The sequence below is a fragment of the Pseudochaenichthys georgianus genome, chromosome 10, assembly GCF_902827115.2.
Source record: "Pseudochaenichthys georgianus chromosome 10, fPseGeo1.2, whole genome shotgun sequence".
Classification (NCBI taxonomy): Eukaryota; Metazoa; Chordata; class Actinopteri; order Perciformes; family Channichthyidae; genus Pseudochaenichthys; species Pseudochaenichthys georgianus.
Genome location: NC_047512.1, coordinates 15,367,029 through 15,385,848, shown reverse-complemented (window position 1 = coordinate 15,385,848; position 18,820 = coordinate 15,367,029). Strand labels below are relative to the sequence as shown.

At 39.9% G+C, this 18,820-nt stretch overlaps 2 protein-coding genes across 3 annotated transcripts; one reads left to right on the top strand and one right to left on the bottom strand.

Moving 5' to 3' along the window:
* Positions 1-436: 436 nt before the first annotated feature.
* arl13a (ADP-ribosylation factor-like 13A) lies at positions 437-9,374 on the bottom strand. 2 transcript variants are annotated; one of them, XM_034093507.2, is made up of 11 exons: positions 9,284-9,374; positions 4,392-6,991; positions 3,245-3,406; positions 2,775-2,845; positions 2,425-2,677; positions 2,145-2,250; positions 1,848-2,053; positions 1,632-1,740; positions 1,218-1,476; positions 1,013-1,129; positions 437-901 (listed from the first exon to the last, which is right to left on the bottom strand). In XM_034093507.2, exons 3-11 carry the CDS (start codon positions 3,301-3,303, stop codon positions 840-842), a joined length of 1,242 nt encoding a protein of 413 aa, XP_033949398.1. In that variant the 5' UTR covers positions 3,304-3,406; positions 4,392-6,991; positions 9,284-9,374; the 3' UTR covers positions 437-839. The 2 variants fall into 2 exon arrangements, with proteins under 2 accessions (XP_033949398.1, XP_071060714.1); XM_071204613.1 differs by having other exon boundaries at positions 3,245-3,352; positions 4,499-6,991.
* xkrx (XK related X-linked) lies at positions 8,450-18,497 on the top strand. The gene is made up of 3 exons (XM_034093505.2): positions 8,450-9,403; positions 15,799-16,055; positions 16,880-18,497. Exons 1-3 carry the CDS (start codon positions 9,057-9,059, stop codon positions 17,743-17,745), a joined length of 1,470 nt encoding a protein of 489 aa, XP_033949396.1. The 5' UTR covers positions 8,450-9,056; the 3' UTR covers positions 17,746-18,497.
* Positions 18,498-18,820: the final 323 nt, after the last annotated feature.

The window sequence follows — 18,820 nt, the reverse complement described above, 5'->3', positions numbered from 1 at the left end:
CCAAATTTACCACGGTGACATAAGAGTGTATCTCATCTTGTTCTTGATTCGCCAAAAATAATGTTAAATATCTCTTGTGCCCTCTTGTTTCCATTCAGTAGGCTTTGACAAGGAAACATGTTAGTATGCCTATAAGGCTGACAGCTTTAATTTAGAGCATTAGAAAACGCTTATTTGGATACAGTCAATGTCTACCTTGTGAAATATATGCTATATTATCAACACCTCATGATTTTAATCTCATAAATGATTTGGTATTCAAGTTTTTATACCAAATAGCCCTACTTGATTGTGCTCCATAGTTTCTGAGGTATAGGCTACACCCATTTTCTTTTCATACCACATTTAGGCCCATGCTAATATGATGCTTTGATGGTTTAATAATAGATATGCCACACAGTAGAGAAAACATTTTTATTTTCAAGAATATCCCATACACTTCCCAATCATTTCTAGAAAGTGTTCAAAACCCATAAAAAATATATTCCACTAACAATGACAATTTATAAATGTATACAAACAAAACCTCCATTAACATTTTGGCCAGGTACTCAATTTCATTTTTAAATTGAAAACATTTATACATTGTTCTTTCAGTTTTTATCTCACGTTTTTTTCATTTTATTTTATTTATTATTATTGATGTTTCTATCATGACATAGTTATGCAGACCCACCCTTCACAACACATTTGAATGTGCAGTTTCCTTCTCAAGGTTCAAGGATCAGGTCAAAAAGTGTTAAAGAAATAACTTCTTCATCTTTGAATTGATGTAGTGTGCCTGTGTCCAACGCCGTGGACAACATCCTCACACTCAGGTCTCAGGACTCAAGCAGGATTCACGCTCTCTGTCCCTGATCCTGACGTTCCTTCAGAGCCATTATTGCTTTTCGGTACAGATCTGTCGGGAGAAAGATGCGTCTTTTTAAATGTAAAGCTTTTATTTCATTCAATTTCAGACTCCAACTTGTAATTGCATTTGATTTGGAGATGGAAGACAAATGAGGCTCACCAAATGTTGCAGACAGGTCCACAGGTTGAGAGTAAGTTCCCGACATTTCCTCTGTGTTGATCTTGTTCTTCCTTTTCACTTGGACAACTTTCTTCTTTCTCCTTTTTCCCCTCTTAGCTATACATAAGATAAGGAAATATTATATTCCCATTCTTAAACAGTTGAAAAGCTAAATATGTATAAGCCATTAATAACTGATTTCTACCTTTGAGTGGCTTCTCTCCATCGTTGTTTGATTCTGGCACGTCCAGAGCATCTTCTTTCACCTTTGTTTTGCGTTTCGGTTTGGTTTTCTTCGGGGGAATAAGGGCACTGCTTGCTTTCTCTGTGTGACCAGAGTTTTCATGTTCTCCATTACCGTCACCCTCTTCTTCCTCCTGTTCATTTGCTTTGGCATGATCTTTTTCACCTTCCTTGACCTTAACCGGCTTCTTCTTCCTCAGCTTTTTTTTCAGAGTGTTCTCCTGTAAAGAATTTAAAAAATGGTGAGTTTAATTTGAACTGTACTGTCAATGTATGATTAGTTGTGGGAGTGTAAATATTATTTTTGAACATTGTTAAGGTAAAATGTATATATGTACATATTACATATACGTATACAGTCAAGCAAGATACTGACCTTTTGCAGGATGTCTCGTATGGGTTGAAGCTTTCCTTCACCCTTTGTCTTTTTAGCCTTTTCTTTTGGCCGATGAAACTGGCGAAGATCTGACTTACTGGAACGCATCCTGAGGTAGGAAAACATTTTTCACAAAAGATAGTCAGAATGAATAATAGATTATGGGTTAGGTTGACATTGATCTGTACAATATTCATAATGTTGGACATCTCTTACCGTTCCCCCTTAGTTTTTTTGCGAACTTTCTCTGTTTTCCAGGTCTTTTGCCTCTCTCCTGGTTCCAGAGATCTCTTGCTGTCCTGTGCTACACGACTGCACAGCTCAGGGTAATCCAGAGCTATGGCCCGCAACAACCAGCGAAGGCCTCGTAGAGTCTTTCCCTCTGACCAGCGTCGCAGATCAGTTAAGGCTGAACAAGGCTCCTGTGAAGGAAAGAAAAAAAGGTTGGTCTGTTACAATTCCTACAAGAAATGTATGTTTCTAATGATTAATTCTCACACTTTTAATACTTACAATATGGCACAGAGAACGGCTCTGGTTGACCAATTTCTCCAATGAGAGACTCTCAATCAGCTCACTTCCCAGTAAAGCATTCATTTTGTCCTGTTTGTTAGCCAACCTAAGAAGAAAAGGTTTCAGCACAGGCCTAAGTTACGTTTAGCTTCACAGTTATCCAGTCATTAGTTATTTCAGTGTTCCACCAATCCACCACTAGAGGGCTCTAGTTTTACTCTACTTTGCACATGATGTTTGATCGCACATGTAATGCATGTAAGAAGTTGAGTATAATTACACTAATACGGGTTTTCCTGCCACTCTGGGTTGCTTCAGCAGCTCTGCCAGAACCTCCTTGACCTCCTTTATCCTCTGCCTGTCACAGGAGTCCACCACAAAGATGATCCCATGGGCCTCTCCACTGAGCTCCATCCAGGCTCCTCTGGACTCGGCCGACCCCCCCACATCCAGCAAGGTGACCATGTAGTTCTCCACTCTCAGCTCATTTTTCACACAGCCATGAGTGGGTCCTGTTTCTACAGTATGGGGCACTGAAAGGACAGGAAGTAAAACATAGATAGATCTTCAGTCCATTTTCAGATTTGGGAACTTTTAGTTTATTCAGTATTCAATGTACTCTTGAGTTACCTTTTAACATTCCTTTAATGGAGGATGTTTTTCCTGCCTTGTCAAGACCAACCACCAAAATGGTAACTTTCCTACAAAGAAGTGCTTTTGTAAATGACACGTGTCATCAAGATACAATAATATATTGACTCTTTTGGACACAAATACGATATCACAAATACTGTCAGGACAAGATGTTTTGATTTCATTGAATTCAAGTGCTGCTTTCAACATGAGGCGATATCATGAGACCTCAATCTAAATACTATACGAAAATGTCAAAAGAAAGAAGATTGTTTCTGTTTTTTTGTACAGAATGCATTTATTTGTATTTAAGGTCAAAGGAGGTTCAACCAAACTGATTACATTTGTGTTCTTTTGAATTTGAAAGATAGGCCATGCCATCCCATCCATCACAGGTCACATTTTCAGATACTCATCATACATTTGATTTCACTCTGTCATTTTACAAGAAATTTCGTTTTTGTTACCTGATTGGCTCCTGTATTTTGGAGAACCAGGCGCAGCAGTTGGTCATGAGGTTGAACATGTTTGTTTGAGGTGAGCACAGCGGCCACCATCTTCTCTGGAACCCATAACTATGAACAGATGGTCAACCTTAGTATAATCAGGTCCCGAACAAATATCCTCTCCTGTGAATTCAAGATACAGTCAGCAAATGTTCGGACTGCCTCATATCTCAACCTACACATCAACAAAATCAAAAGTCGAAAATTAGCTGTATTCGTATTTCTTAGCTGTGTTTCATTAAAACATGTTGTGCTTTACGTATTTTCTGCAGTGTGGTTTACCATGTGTCAGGGATTATACGTGGTCCTCTCATCTTGTAAAACAAATTCAGCAGGTGTGTCTAAAAAACTTTGTGCAGTGCATCTGTTGAGGCTGTGTAATAATAACGGCCTGCTTTTACAGTGTTGGTAACAAGCTGGCATATTTGTTTTGGCTGTTACAGACGATGAGAGCGACACCTTGTGTGCTTTAGTGTCAATGATTACGTTTCCATGTCTGAAAATACTTCTTTGTACAAAGCTGTATAGAATTAAAATAGTCAATTAGTTATTAGTTAAGCGAGATATGAACATTCGCAAAATACTTAATAGACGAAGTGGATTACCATAAATCTGATACATGAAGTGTGCACATGAATTTCTGACTTTGATATGTATAATATGCATTTTCTTGTCAACACTGTTTCTATATATTTATGATGGTATCTTAATTTTAGTGATATCAGCGAGTGTAAATAAAAGGAGAAACTGGGATATTAGCCCAACAATAAACAGTAAAGTGCCATAAATAAGCAGTCCTATTAGCCATGAGAAACCTGATGTTGATGTAAACAATAAACCTACAGCAGACCTGTACCACTCATGGAAAACACTCTGTTGTCTCTGTTAAATCAGAGTTAATATATCTGTAAAAGCCCAATGCATAACAGTGCTCTGGTTTGAATTCACACAGACAATAAATGACAAGTCAACATGGGTTGTAAATGCTGAGAATTATTGGATTAAAACAAGCATTTCAAACTACAACTACCCGACACCACTGAACAACTTAATCACACGTATAACATACCAAATGAACTAAGATGTGAGAATATTGAAGGATACTCACAGAAGTAAGTCTATGTCCATGCATTTGTTTGGATTCTCCTTTCTAACAACATCTTGTACCTACAGTAGCTATATAACTAATCAGGCTCACAGTAAGCCTTTAGTCACCTCATGTGGGAGGTACAGCCTTGGAGTTGTGTTTTGGTATTTCAACCAATCCCAAAGCCCTCTGATCCAATCACTAATCCCATTGGATGGCGGAGTGCTTCTTTAGTTAGACCAAACAAAGATGCATTTATCCGTCAGGAAAATCTAAATGTGTCTTGTGGTGTGATCTGTGACGTGCTGTGATCTCCTAAAAGTGGAACAATGCTGGTCAGATTTAAGCTGCACCACTTTAGTCACTGTTAGGGATAATGACATCATGTCTATGGTGATGTCGCATCACGGTGTATGTGAGGCAGGTTTACTTGTATATTTGGAACTATCGCTTTTCTTTCTATTTTTTTCTAGCGAGGTACATCTTGATCGCTTGAGATGTGGCGTGTTGATCATTCTACAGATAATGTTATCTTATATGTTCCTTCAAAAGGGTTTACAACATTTGTAAGGTTTTATACGTTCAGACAATAACATGCAACAAACACAAGCAGATCAAAATAAACTGAACTGCATAATCCTGCATATTCAGTCCATTATACTTCTTAAAATATCCTAAAAATGACTTCCTGCCTAGTGTCTTTCAAAGCAGTCATACTGTATAAGAGCCATTTGCTTATCATGTGCTTTCAAGTTTCTTTTTAAGTATATAATACTTTAATTATCAATACCCATGTTTCCCCCATTACCCTCACTTATTCTATTCCTATGGTCCATTTATAACATTAGGCCATGGACAACTGATGAAAATGACCATTTTAGGATTGGGTTAAATGTACAGATGTTTTCCTATTGATCAATGAAATGTTTTCCTGTCAGATAAAGTTAAAAGACAAAAATATATAAAATGTTATGAAGTGTGGCAAGTAAAGAGAAAAAAAAGACACAATTATAGTTCAGGTTAAAAATGACTTTACAAGGAAAATGTACTTAATGTAACTTAATCACTTGTTAATTGTAAACATTAATGTTCAGGTACAACAGTACACTTACGTTAACAGAGGATCAACGCACAGTGGTATTAATGCAAGCATAAGCAAGTGCATTCTGTAATGCAGCATGCACCACTAGATGGCCTCCCATTCACAGGATATATCTTCACTGCAGGAGGCTGCTGTGCACCTTGTAGTCTCTGTAAATAATTTAAATGCTCTATTTTCAAATCCTTGACAAGCTGAGATGAATTGCTGCAGCTGAATGACAGTCTGCTCCAAACTGAAAACAAACATTCATAGTTTAGATGTGCATCCTCTTCACAAACCAATCCTCCCTCATTGGATGTTTTCCTTCTTCACGTCTAATGAGGGAAATCAAAACAAAATGGTGAGTAGACTACAGAGTAGAGCTTCTGTAGATATAATGAAATTATAAATGGTTAGTTGGAGCTCTCAGAAACCCGTCACAATGTTTTCTGTGCAGGCCTCATCTCATTATGTCATTATACCAACGTCCAATCAGGCTCTGCCTCCGCTGCTGAGTAGACTCATCCCAGACTCTCACCAGAGCCCTGCGTCAGCTGATACAAACACACACACACACACACACACACACACACACACACACACACACACACACACACACACACACACACACACACACACACACACACAGCAAAAAAAGCAGCAGCTGAAGACCACACCCCCATACGGCTCCTGTTCACCACATTGCAAACATGTTTAAAAAACCACCAACTGCTGATATTGTAATCTCGGTTAAAGCTTCTACTTTAGTACTCTTTTTTATCACAGAAATATGCAAGCCAACACCACTAGATCAGTCATTAACATGTCATACTTGATTAATGTAATTTGTACAACATATCGTGTGAAAAGCATGTTGTGGTTTTACAGATGTTTATGTACTCGACAGCCATGGCAGCTGATGTAGAAGCCTGGTTCATAACCGCTGTGAAATTGAGAATCATATTTTAAATAGTTATACTTACACTTTTGTACAGATTAAACATACAAGATACAACCTGTTGTATAGTGTTCTTTACAGGGGCTGGCAGGTGCATTTTGCTACATTTTGACACACAGGGTGGTATATTGTCATCTAACTTTCGGCATGAAAATACAGTTATATTTCCTAATGTTGAACTATATTTGTTGAGGCCATAAGGAATTGTAGGAAAGCATTTATCTCCTTTGTTTTTAAGGATTGTCTGGTGCACCCTATACTAAATTAGATTTTAAAAAAACATAGCACTTTTTTCTTATCATCTAGATTTCAACCAGCTGTTACCATGGCTTTTCAGGTCATTTCACTCTTTTAGGAATCTTCCTATGCGAAAATACTATTTGACTGCAGCTGAAGATTCCTGTAAAGAATTTGAAACATAGACAAGCTGACCTGCTGGCTGTGCACATCCTGGTGCTCAGTAATGTCTCCACAGCACACAGCCTCAGCAGTCTGAAGTCACTGACCCAAAGCACTGCTTCACCAAACACATGCATTAGTAATGCCTTCGTAGGTTGTGTCGACCACTGACTTAGATGAGATCTGGTTAGACAGGGAGAGGTCAGCATGAATGGAATGAGCTGTGTTGAAACTCTACCACAGCTCATAATGAAAACAAAATCAAAGCTACTTTTGTTGTTTCATAGTTACAATGAAAGGACAGCAACATGACATCTACCAAACAGGAAGTAAGAGTGATTATTCAGTAAAAAAATAACACAATAAGGGTTTACTTTAGGTCATGATGACATCAAGCTAAGCAACACATGATATTTTTGCAATGGGAATGTGGGGGTTTAACTACATTTGGTGTCCTTCTCATGCACTTTCCAAACAAATAATCCTTGTTTGAATAAGTAGTAGAACAAACATGAAACGGATTATGTTCAGGGTCACAAAATGTTATTGTTGTCTAATGAGCATGTGGCCTTATCTGATTGTAATATAATGAGGAAATGTCTGTGTGAAAAGCGAATGAGAAGATGGAATGATTTGTTAATTGTTGATTCTGTGTGTGTGTGTGTGTGTGTGTGTGTGTGTGTGTGTGTGTGTGTGTGTGTGTGTGTGTGTGTGTGTGTGTGTGTGTGTGTGTGTGTGTGTGTGTGTGTGTGTGTGTGTGTGTGTGTGTGTGTGTGTGTGTGTGTGTGTGTGTGTGTGTGTGTGTGTGTGTGTGTGTGTGTGTGTGTGTGTGTGTGTTCTGCACCTGTTTGTGTAGCTGCTTCCCCTCACAGGCTTTCATGTCACCATAACAAGGCCAAGTCCTCACTACTTTTGGAAACTAAAAATGGAAGCGCAGAGAATCTGATCGCTCATTACTCGCCCTTCACAGTCTAGCTTCCTTTTGAAAAGGACAAGTACTGTAATAAAACTACAGTGCATGTGCTTCCAGTATCGGTGGCATTTAGCTTGGCAAAGGTACTCTAGAGAAAGTGAAATGTCAAATAAGTTGTAGTGTTTCCCTCAATTCAAATGAAATCATTCTTATCTTTGTAGGCAGCTATACTTGTATAGGCTGCATTTACTATTATTTATTTAACAGTTTGTTCATTGCTTGTAATATGTAAAATTGTAACAGACATCCTGTACTTTTTTCATTATCATGTGAGCTTTTCACCTCCCATTTTTCTTACTTATGGTGTGATTCAAGCAAAACACCCAGGGTTATGAAATTGACAATTAACAATAAATAAAACTCTAAATACAAATCATATATTTTTTTGAAAGAAATATTATACCAGAATCATTTCAGAGTACAATTATTTTAATAAAACATTGTAATTGAGTTTGAGGGGGGGGAAGAGAAGACATCTTGAGTACGGAATGTGGTTCTAAACACCTTTCTAGAGTAGTTGGCGAGATCATATCACAAAAATGAAGCTGTTTCCTCATAGTTACCAAACTATTTGTGCCAGCCTCTTAAAAATGGATTTGTTTTCACATATTTGTCATTTTGATGAGTTGTATGTTATTATCTGTACTCTCTTTTATTTTGAAGGCAGCCGCCCGTAATTTCCGGTATCGCCCCCAGTTTCTGGCTGACTTAACGCAGTTGTTGCATTGTCAGACAGTCAAAAGATTGGAAACACGAGTAGCAGCCAGTAGCCGCACAAATACACCGACACGGAGACACACGGCCCTCCTACAGCCCGGCATTCACACTACAGCTGGAGGTGTTTTTAACATACAATAACAAACTTTAATCTACTGACGTCCACCGAGTTTGGGCGGTCACCGGCTGGCTGACATTTAGTAGATATCGTCCTGGATGACGAGGCTGAACTGAACTTTCCCTATTCTGCACACACGGTGCAACAACAGCGCTGAAATCCCGACGGGCAGTAAAGTGGTTTCCTCTGGATCTAACGGGGTGGTAACTCCACGTCCGACGATATAACGATACCATTAAATAAACGCTTTTGGTGGGAGTGCATCGGAGCGGTGGCACAGCAGTTGTTGAGTAACACACAATGTGAACCCAGCAATGCTCAACTTTGTGGAAAGTTGGGAGAGACGGCGCATCAAGGGAATTATTTACAAATAGTGATGTTTTTTAGCATAGTTTAGCGTCTTAATCGTGAACCGTATACTGATCAAAGTGGATAACATAATGTACGAATTGGCCACGGAGGAGCATGAGAGGGAGATCTCCGACATGGAGAGCTCCACGGTGGCGCACAGTGAAGTCATGCTGGTGGTCAATCACAGCCGGATCAAGCCCCCCTTCAGCGTGCTGCTGGCCACCGTGCTGTACTGTGCGGAGTTCATCACGGCCGCCGTGCTCTGCAGCCGGTATCACAAGACCGAGGACGTGATCTGGATGGGCTTCACACTCACCTTCATGCTACTGCCCGCCGTGCTCATCCAACTGGCCCTGACGTTCATCCACAGAGACCTGGGCCGGGACAGGCCGCTCGTGCTGTTCCTGCACCTGCTGCTGCTCGGCCCTGTCATCAGGTAGGGAGGGGTGATGGGATGTTGTTGGTATGTTGAAATGTTTATATATTGTTGAATGTAAGAAAACAATCCCTTGATATAATCAGAAGTACTCAGATCTTGTACAAAATAGTACAAAGTAGCAATACCACAGTGTAGGACTACTGTTGCAAGTAAAAGTCCTGCATTAAAAATGTTACTCAAGTTAAAGTACAGAAATATTAGCATCAGAATATACTTTAAGTAAGTACTCATTATGCAGATTGGCCTATTTTGTAAGAATATATATCATGTGTTTTAATTCTAATTATTGATGCATTAATGTGTTTACCACAGCTGGTAAAGGTGTAGCTAAATTAAATCCCTTTGTTTACTGCAAGGTATCTGGTGGATTTACTCCGTGTTATTTAGATGTTGATATTTCATATTAATAAAATCCAAATCTGGAAAGTAAAAGGTATACAATAAATAAAAGTACAATATTTACCTCTGAATTGTAGTGGTGGAGAAGTTGCAGTAGCAAAACATTGAAATAATTAAGTAAAGTACAAGTATCTCAAAAGTGTACTCAAGTACAGTATTGAGTAAATATACGTAGATTCTTCACACCACTGGGTAGGTGAGGGTCATGGGGTGTTAGGGGTATGTCAAAGTCACTACAAATCCTGATACTTTGTATTAGTGCTGTGACTTTGTAGTGTTTACAGATATACAGATTTTTCCATTTGCAGTGAAGTACACTTAATGGGATACACATTTAAATCTCTATTGAGTGCACAAGAGCACTCTAATGATCTTTGAGAGCTGACATGATGCTGCCATAATGTGTCACTATGAATCAGAGTTGTCCTCAATCATAAATAAAGGATGCTGACTAGAACTGAAATGATTGATCTATTACCAGTGACAGAAAAATTATCTGAAACTTTCTTCAAAATGAATTGTTTGTTATTATTCAAGGTATACCAGTAACAGCAAAGTAGTCTCAAATGCATGCCTCTAAATTGACTAATACTTTTCTTTGTCATATATTATTGTCAACAATATTTTTGGGTTCTAAACAATTGGTTGAACAAAACAAGCCATTTAAAGATGTCCACATCGCCTCTACTGTGTTATGACGGGAATTTTTCATAGACTACCAAATTAATCGATTATAAATTGAATTATTGGTTGCAGCCCTGACTGCCTTATTAAATCAGTTGGTCAGTTCATCAAATACAATGAATCATCCACATTACGTTGTAGATAGACTGTTGCAGCATCATGGATTTAGTACTGAATGAGAACCACAGATTAAACTCTGTAACTCAATCACACTCCAGATGCCTTCAGTATGAACAACGGGAGGGACGACTGAACAGGACAACCTCCCACAACCTTAGAGCTTCTTTTAATTTGAAAGCCAGTTTGTCATATGACTCTGCAGAGCTGGCACCCGCCCTAGTAGAACATCACTCACATTCATTTACGTCGCTCGGTTGTATGACCTCATCTCAGGATAACGTCCCCCAGAAGCCTTCGGTGCTGCAGACCAGAGATCAGGCCTGGCTGGCTAACAGAGAGAGAGAGAGGGACTGATGTTGCCTCTTGAAATAATAGAGCTCGAGTTACTCTTTGAAATCAATGCGTATTGTCTTAAACGTTCTCTTTCTGTGAGGGAGGTGTTTCAGTCTGCACTCCTGTTTCAGTTGTTTTCTGCTGAGAGACCTGTTCGGCGAACCGTGACTCATGTAGGCGGGGACTTAAGCTCTTTGAAATTCAAATATACACATATTCATTTCTTCCTCTCTTTCTTCCCCTCTGGACTTTGATATGTCGACAGTGAGCTGTTAAGGTGTTGGTCTGAATGTACAGTATAATAACAGTTAAATGTAGGGCGTGCTATATTTTACAGGGCAAGAAAATCAACCGAACAAATGTACGTGTAACTGGAAGAACACTTTGCTAGAGAAAGTGTTGCTAAAAGGCTTATAAATAGCTTGATTTGGCTCAGGTTTCTGTGCACCCTAAAATATAACAAGCCAGACAGTTTACAGATATAGGAGAAAAGATATAGATAAAAAGATCTGGATAAAAAGATGTAAATCAAGGACATCTGTAGAAAGAACAACAACCCTTTGCAATGCCGTTTAGAAGACAGGAAATGATCTTATCTGCAATGCTGAGTGACGTGTTTAGTGTAGCCGTGTATCAAAATAGATAGTATTTTTCCCAGTGGTGATAAATGCCATTTGAGCCAATAGTGCTTCACAAATCAGGACAATGTAACACAGAGTATCTTCCAAGAGAACAGACCTTTTTATTTTAACAATGCTCATAGCAGATTTGCAGTTCTCACAAATAACTTGACCAAGGTCAGGCACAGGTCTTGGTTTGTGCTGTTGCCTGTTGTTGTAATAGTTACGACATATTTTGGCTATGAGGAACTGATCAGAGCTACAGAGCAGGGGAATTCATTGAAGAATGTCTGAACTTTAAGGACGATGTCTGACTTAATTTTAGAGCATACATTTTGACACACACTGACTGTTATCTGACTAGGACTAGATGTTAGAACAACACAACAAATCTTGGGGGTGTGGACATTAGCTTGTAGCACGCTCCCCATTGAGGCTAAATTAGCTTAGTTGGAGTGTTGATAATGTAGGCACCCGGTTTTTGACAAGGAATACAAATGTGTGAAATGAAATGGACCATATCTCTGATTTTGCCGCCTTGATTTGATAACAACAGGGCGAAGAGTCGTGCTAAATCTATTAAGGCACAGTCAAAGCTTTGAGCTGACATCAACATGGTCACACTGACAATGCTAACATGGTAATGTGGCAGAAATCATGTTTACCATCTTAGTTAAAGTAGCAATCCTTAATATTTTATTCCTGGTTGATTTAGGATTTCTCTGGAATTGAGCTTGTGTTATCTCTTATCACGATAGATGATGACTTAACAGACCTTTTATTTAAATGTATATCTCCTGATCAAAATGTCCTACATATTTGGTATTTGCTCATGAACCTAAATAAAAGTATTGCACGAATGATACATTTGACCCGGTAATGGTGCTGAAGGGAGAAGTCAGGGGATCACCATTGTCAGCACATTTCATTGTCTACCATTTTAAAAAGTTGCTAAATATTATGATACTCCAATAGACTAACTTATCACCAGACCTACTGCCATACATATCTGCTAGCATAGCAAAGTATCCACGAGTTTCCAGTAGGGCTGCTCGATTATGGCAAAAATCTCCATTATTTGGGTCAACAATTGTAATTGCGATTATTAAATGCGATTATTCATTGACTTTTTATTGGAGAGAAAAAATGTGAACAGTATGTTTTTAACAGTTGATTACCCTGAACTTTAATTATAATTAAACTGAAAAACCAAAAAAATAATATCATAAAAAAATTATCGTTTTATTTCGATTACGTTGTTTTCGTAATCGTTGCACGCCATAATCGTAATCGCGATTAAAATACGATTAATTGAGCAGCCCTAGTTTCCAGCTGTAAAAAGAAAGCTGGTTAAAAACCAAAAGCAGCTGTTATCTGTCGGCTACGCTCACTCTTTATGATCCAGTACACGTCTTTCCTCCACCTAAGAATGCTTTGCACACTCCAGTGATTTAAAACTTCAACAACCATGAATTGGCTTTTAATATAAAAGTAAAGCTGCCTCTCTAATGTCTACTTCCTGAAGCGTTTTTGTAATTTTAATCTTTTACACTAAACTGTGACATCTGATGTGGCAGTGTAGAAAAAATAACATGTAGCAATGCTTGCTCTTACAGAACAGTTTGTTCTGCTCTCTTCTTCTGTTTTATTTCCAATGCTTCTCATTCCCTCGCTCTGCCGCTGTAAACAAATCACCTCTGCTCCCCCTCGGATCAGATAGGAGATTTCCTGTGTGACTCAGGGACGACTCGGTTGCTAATCTTGTGGTCAGACATACTGTGTCTGCTGTCAAAAGCAGAATTCCAAGTCACAATTCTGAACACATGACTTCCTAATAACCTTCACGAGAGCCTTGTTTTAGTTGCTGTGTAGTCTACCAGAAGACACTGTTTCCACAGAGTCAATATTGGCAACTTCAAATAGGTCAGGTTATTTTCAACTTGTCTCGACTCGTCAACAATCCTGCTCCTAAAGCTGGGAAACACAATTACATAACTAAAATGTCAACTTGTGTACCAGTGCAGACTTGCAAAGCTTCTTGTTGTGTGTCTATTTGTGTTTCGAAAACGCTCCACAGTCTGGCTTGTTAGCATGAGCCTGATGAGTTAATCCCATGTGACCAAAACAAGGGAATTTTGCTAAAGAGATGTTGATAGTATTTCCTGAATGCTTGTTCCTCTTTGCTTATGTGGTATTTCCACATCATACTGGTAGACTACACGGACATATTGTGTGTTTAGACTGCAGATACAGAGCAGTAGCCTGTGTGCTTCCCTTTGATAAATCCATACGTTTCTGCCGCGGATGTCACTATATTGATTCATTTGGCTAATGCAGCCCTGCTCATTCTTTCCCCCTCCGCTAAGTGAAACACAGCCTGCCTCTCAGTCTGAATCCTAAGTGCTGGCTGGCTCGAGCTCAGTACCCTCACAAAGTGTTGTGACATTGTGCTGCCAGATTTCCATGGCAATTATGTCGATAAATCAGGTTTTGTTTCCAGATCGTAGACAATGTACAGTAAAGCTAATGTCAGGGAGTTAATAAAGTGAGTGTGCTGGTTTTGAGATGAGAGCGTGCTTCCAAACAACAACAATGATTATTTTCCCTGCCAGCCTCTAGTCTAACTGGTGGGTCAAACACAGTTCAGAGGCGAGTGTGGAAGCTTGGCACTGAGCTGCATTTGCAATGTAACTACAGTGTACAGTTTCCCTACAAAGAGCAGCTGAAGCAACATGTCTGACTGCTGACTCTGAGAGTCTGCTGCACAGCAACACAGTGGAACCACAGTTGTGTGGGATTCAAGTCTTATGTCCAAAGTTGGAGTAAAAGCTAACATTCCAGCACAGTGATGTTAGATTTGGTGCAGCAGTGGGGATCCTCAGGGGGGGAGGTGTGTGTGTTGAATACAGATGTCCAGCACTGTACTAGTAAAACCAAAGTCGGGGTGTTTCTAAAGACTGGATTCATTGTCTCTACCATGAAACATTTGCTAAATGTTATGACAATATTGGTTCAAACATTTAAGTCTTGACCATATTACCCAACCAGGCTGACATTGCCATACATGGTTCATATCATTTGACAAAAAATATCAAGAATTAGAGTCAGCTGCTACGATAAACATGTGTTTTGCCATGAGTTATATGGCTGACATGTGCAGCTTGAACATTTGGTTTTGATGTTATAAATCATTTATATTTGTCGATGATTCAAATAGTTTCCTTGTAGTTGGTGTTCCACACACAGGGGCGCCACTTGCGAACAGGCAAGGCAGGCAACTGCTTGGGGCCCCGGACCAGAAGGGGGCCCCCAAAAGAAGGTAGATTAAGAAGGTCCACAGCAACGACAACACCCTTTCATTTACTGCAACGACATGTCGGGAAACCCCCTCAAGGGGGCCCCATGCATAGCGCGAAAATGCTGCTTTTTATTTTAAGTTTCGTTGCCTTGCTCAGCTCTGGGGGGGGGGGGGGGGGAGGAGGAGGAGGAGAGTGTGTGGGGGTGCCACTGATGATCACCATCAGTTTCCAAATAGACCTCTGGCAGTGGAAAACTTGTTTCACTCCTCATGAATACAGTTAAACTTGCCCCTTAGGCTAAACACAGAAAGTATTTACCTTTCAAATGTTGAGAGGACCACACCCAGAGAGTTTCAGTTGATCCATTCAGGCCTCTGGAAACTGTTTTCTTTCTCCTGGCTGCCCTCTGCTGGAGTCTCAGTGTTGTGCTTTAGTTTATTTAGTTGTGATTTACAAAGACAGGTTTGTTTATGGTGGATCCCTTATGAGATAACAGTTCTGAGATCAGTGTATCATGTGTATAATATCTCATCTTAAATTCCTACACTGAAAACAAGCTAAGCTATAGGTGAAGTTCATAATAAGGTTGTCCAAAGGGCATGATTATGCACTTTTTATTAAATTGACCTACATTTATGTGTATTTATTCAGTCTGGTTGACCTGAGTTGTGATTCAGGAAGGTAGCCTTTTTTGATTGAAGATATTATCTGCCAAGCTTAAGAGAAAAAGCAGAAAAGACCAAGCTGTGAAAAAAAATCCTGCAATATGTAATGGAAATAGCTGTTTTTTTTTGGTGTCTTACATATTCATTACATCTTCAAAATGTAATGTTGTTTTTAAATGATGTCGATACACGAATCATTGTAACACTACACTGCCCTCTGTTGGTGTAAAAATATCACTCCACTTTCAGTAACTCCATTATCTCATCCTCAGGTGTTTCGAGGCTCTGGTGGTTTATTTCAAGTCGGGTAAAAGGGAGGAGCCTTACGTCACCATCTCCAGGAAGATTAACCTGGAAAAGGGACAGATCCCTATGGAGTGGGAAATCGGCCAATCAGAGCGCAACCTGGCCACTCACAGAAACGCCTTCAAACGCACCGCCGTCATTCAGGCTTTCCTGGGCTCCGCACCTCAGCTGACCCTGCAGCTGTACGCCAGCATCCAGGAGAAATACTTCCTCCCTGCCAGATGTAAGAATGGCCGAGGGGATCATGCCTTTGTTCTACTATACAATTAACTTAAACAACCGCTATGAAACAATGCGATTTCTACATCATGCAAGCCTCTTAAAATTACACAATTATTACATTAATTGTGCATACAGAATTCAAATGTCACTGCTGTTTTTAAATGCACTTAGTAAGGGTAGAATATTTCAAATTACCTCATAACTTAGTAAATATTTTCTTTTGTGAATGTCCCACAGTTATTAAGAAGTCAGTGTGTTAGTCGGGAGATGTTTTGTTTATTGGAGACTGTTAAGATATAAAATCAAGATAAAGATAAGGGCACATGGAAACACTGAAAGTTAGCATTTGCTTTTGATCAATAAACACACAGAATCTGAGGCAGTCGTGAGGACATTAGTTTGGCTGGTATTCAGTGTAATATAATCAAAAAATATTCAAATTGACCTGATGATGGCGCTAGATTAAAAGTTAAGGATGATCAAATGTAAACTTTACCTTTCTGAACATGATGGTAATACATTAAATAGTTGCAGATATAATTCAGTGTTTGCCAAAGAGGTGACCTGAAATCTTTACCTTATGAGTTCTTGAAAGAAGACGCTTTTGAGCATGTATTATTTACTTTCCCTATGTTTAAATTACATTAATTTAGGAATATAACATACATTTTATATTAAATGAAGTGTGAGTTTATCAGAACATTTCTATTGAAATACGATAGCTTTATGTTGATAATATAAGTTCTAATAAGTTAAAGACGAGACATTTTTGGATATGACGCTGCTGATTATAATGTAACCGATGACCTGTGTTTGTTTCCTCAGTGACACTGATGATCATCACGCTGATCTCCATCACATACGGGGCTCTGGTGTGCATCGTGCTGGCCATCCAGATCAGATACGACGACTACAAGGTGCGGTTGCGGCCCTTCGCCTACCTGTGCATGATCGTGTGGCGTGGGCTGGAGATCGCCACCCGCATCACCTCTCTGGTCCTCTTCAGCACGGCGCTCACACACTGGGTGATCCTCGTCGGCATGGGAAATCTGCTCTTCTTCTTCTTTCTCCCCTGGGTCGAGTTCTGGGCCAGGAAAGGCTCGCTGGCCAAGGACGTGGAGAAAAACTTCTCCAAGCTGGGCACCACGGTGGTGCTGTCCATGTTCACGCTGCTGTACGCCTGCATCAACGTCTTCTGCTGGTCGGCGGTGCAGCTGGACCTCACTCACCGAGAGCTCATCGAGAGGAAACAGCGCTGGGACCGCCTGGCCATGTTCTACTGCGGGCGCTTTGTGGAGAACTTTGTCCTCATCACGCTATGGTATTTCTACAAGTCGGACTTCTACGAGTACGTGTGCGCGCCGCTGCTGGCCGCCCAGCTGCTGATCTGCTACAGCCTGGCCGTGCTCTTCATGCTGCTCTTCTACCAGTTCTGCCACCCGTGCAAAAGCCTCTTCAAGTACAACGTGCACGACTGCCTGCACTGCGTCTGCTTCCGTACAGGCCGGAGGGGGGCGAGGGGTCGGAGAGGGAAGCTGCCGCCCTCGTACTCGACGGCTGCCACCATGGTGCTGGTGCCGGAGGAGCCTCTGCAGCTGCTGGATCCCGAAAACTCCCAACCCCACGACCTGACCAATCAGCTGGGACAGCAAGAGACGGCTATCCTTGATGACATGATGCAGGCAGCCTGAAGAGGGCTTAGTGGGGAAATAAATGAACAAGTTATTTAATGAGGATGCACCTCAGCTGCTCAAGTCCTTGAGTACTTTTAACACAAAAAACAGAGACTATACAGCAACTTTTACTAGTTTGTGATTGTGAGGTGGATTAAGGTTAACTGCTGTTGTCTTTATCAAGGGTGATTACTTACACTTGGGGCACAGCAAGGCCTCATTGCACCAAAGAATGTAGCACGTCCAGATATGCAGCGATGCACAAAGGCCGCCTTGAGAGAGCAGCAGTGTACAGGAGTGAGCCAGGTGTGTGGGAAACGTGCCAAGTGTCAGAAAGAAAGACCGGGACACCCCCAGTTTACTCCCTCTCAGGGTTTTCACTCCTTTGCACACATTTGCATCTGCACTAAAAATACTTTTACAAAAAAAAGAAAAAGGTCAGAAGAAGAATGTATCTTCCTCCTACCTTATTACATAAACCTGCTTTGTTGAAAGCCGTGTTTACTATTAGAAACAATTATTTTAGCTTTACAAAAATTCATCAAAATATGCAGTTGAAAAACACCTAAAAAACGTAATGGAATATAAAATGCCTATCTTTTTAAAGTCCACCTTGAAGTTGAATTTACCCGACTTACACTGAATTAACTACTTTATCAAAGTGCTTTCACAGTATGCTTCTTTTTTATGCTATGTCTTGTTTGTTTGTTCGGTGACTTGACTACTATTGTTTTACTTGAAACTCAAAATAAAAGAATCTGACACATTCATTCTTGCTCTTGACTTCTTTCATGACTTAGGACTAATTGTCACGAACACAATAAAAGCTCATTGTTTCCGATAAAGCGTATTGCCTCCGCGTCCAGCAGGGTAACATTTCCTCCTTGCTAGGGATGGGTATCGTTAGGATTTTATTGATACGATACTGCTTATCGATACTGGTATTTTTCGATACTCTTATCGATAATTTTCAATAATTTGGTGCTCAAAATTATAGACATGCTTACAAGATGTGAAGATTAAACAACAGTCATTTTATTGTAATTTATTTGTATTTATTATTTAATGTAACTTTTTCAATGTCATACCAAAA

Bases quoted from the DNA above. Each gene is read 5' to 3' on its own strand.
- arl13a (XM_071204613.1), bottom strand. The intron at 2,251-2,424 runs GTAATTATACTC...TTTTCTTCTTAG, and splicing joins GCAGGAAAACCCGTATTAGT to GTTGGCTAACAAACAGGACA. The intron at 2,054-2,144 runs GTAAGTATTAAA...TTTCCTTCACAG, and splicing joins GCCGTTCTCTGTGCCATATT to GAGCCTTGTTCAGCCTTAAC.
- xkrx (XM_034093505.2), top strand. From the start codon at position 9,057: ATGTACGAATTGGCCACGGAGGAGCATGAGAGGGAGATCTCCGACATG. The intron at 9,404-15,798 runs GTAGGGAGGGGT...TCTCATCCTCAG, and splicing joins CTGCTCGGCCCTGTCATCAG to GTGTTTCGAGGCTCTGGTGG. The intron at 16,056-16,879 runs GTAAGAATGGCC...TTGTTTCCTCAG, and splicing joins ATACTTCCTCCCTGCCAGAT to TGACACTGATGATCATCACG.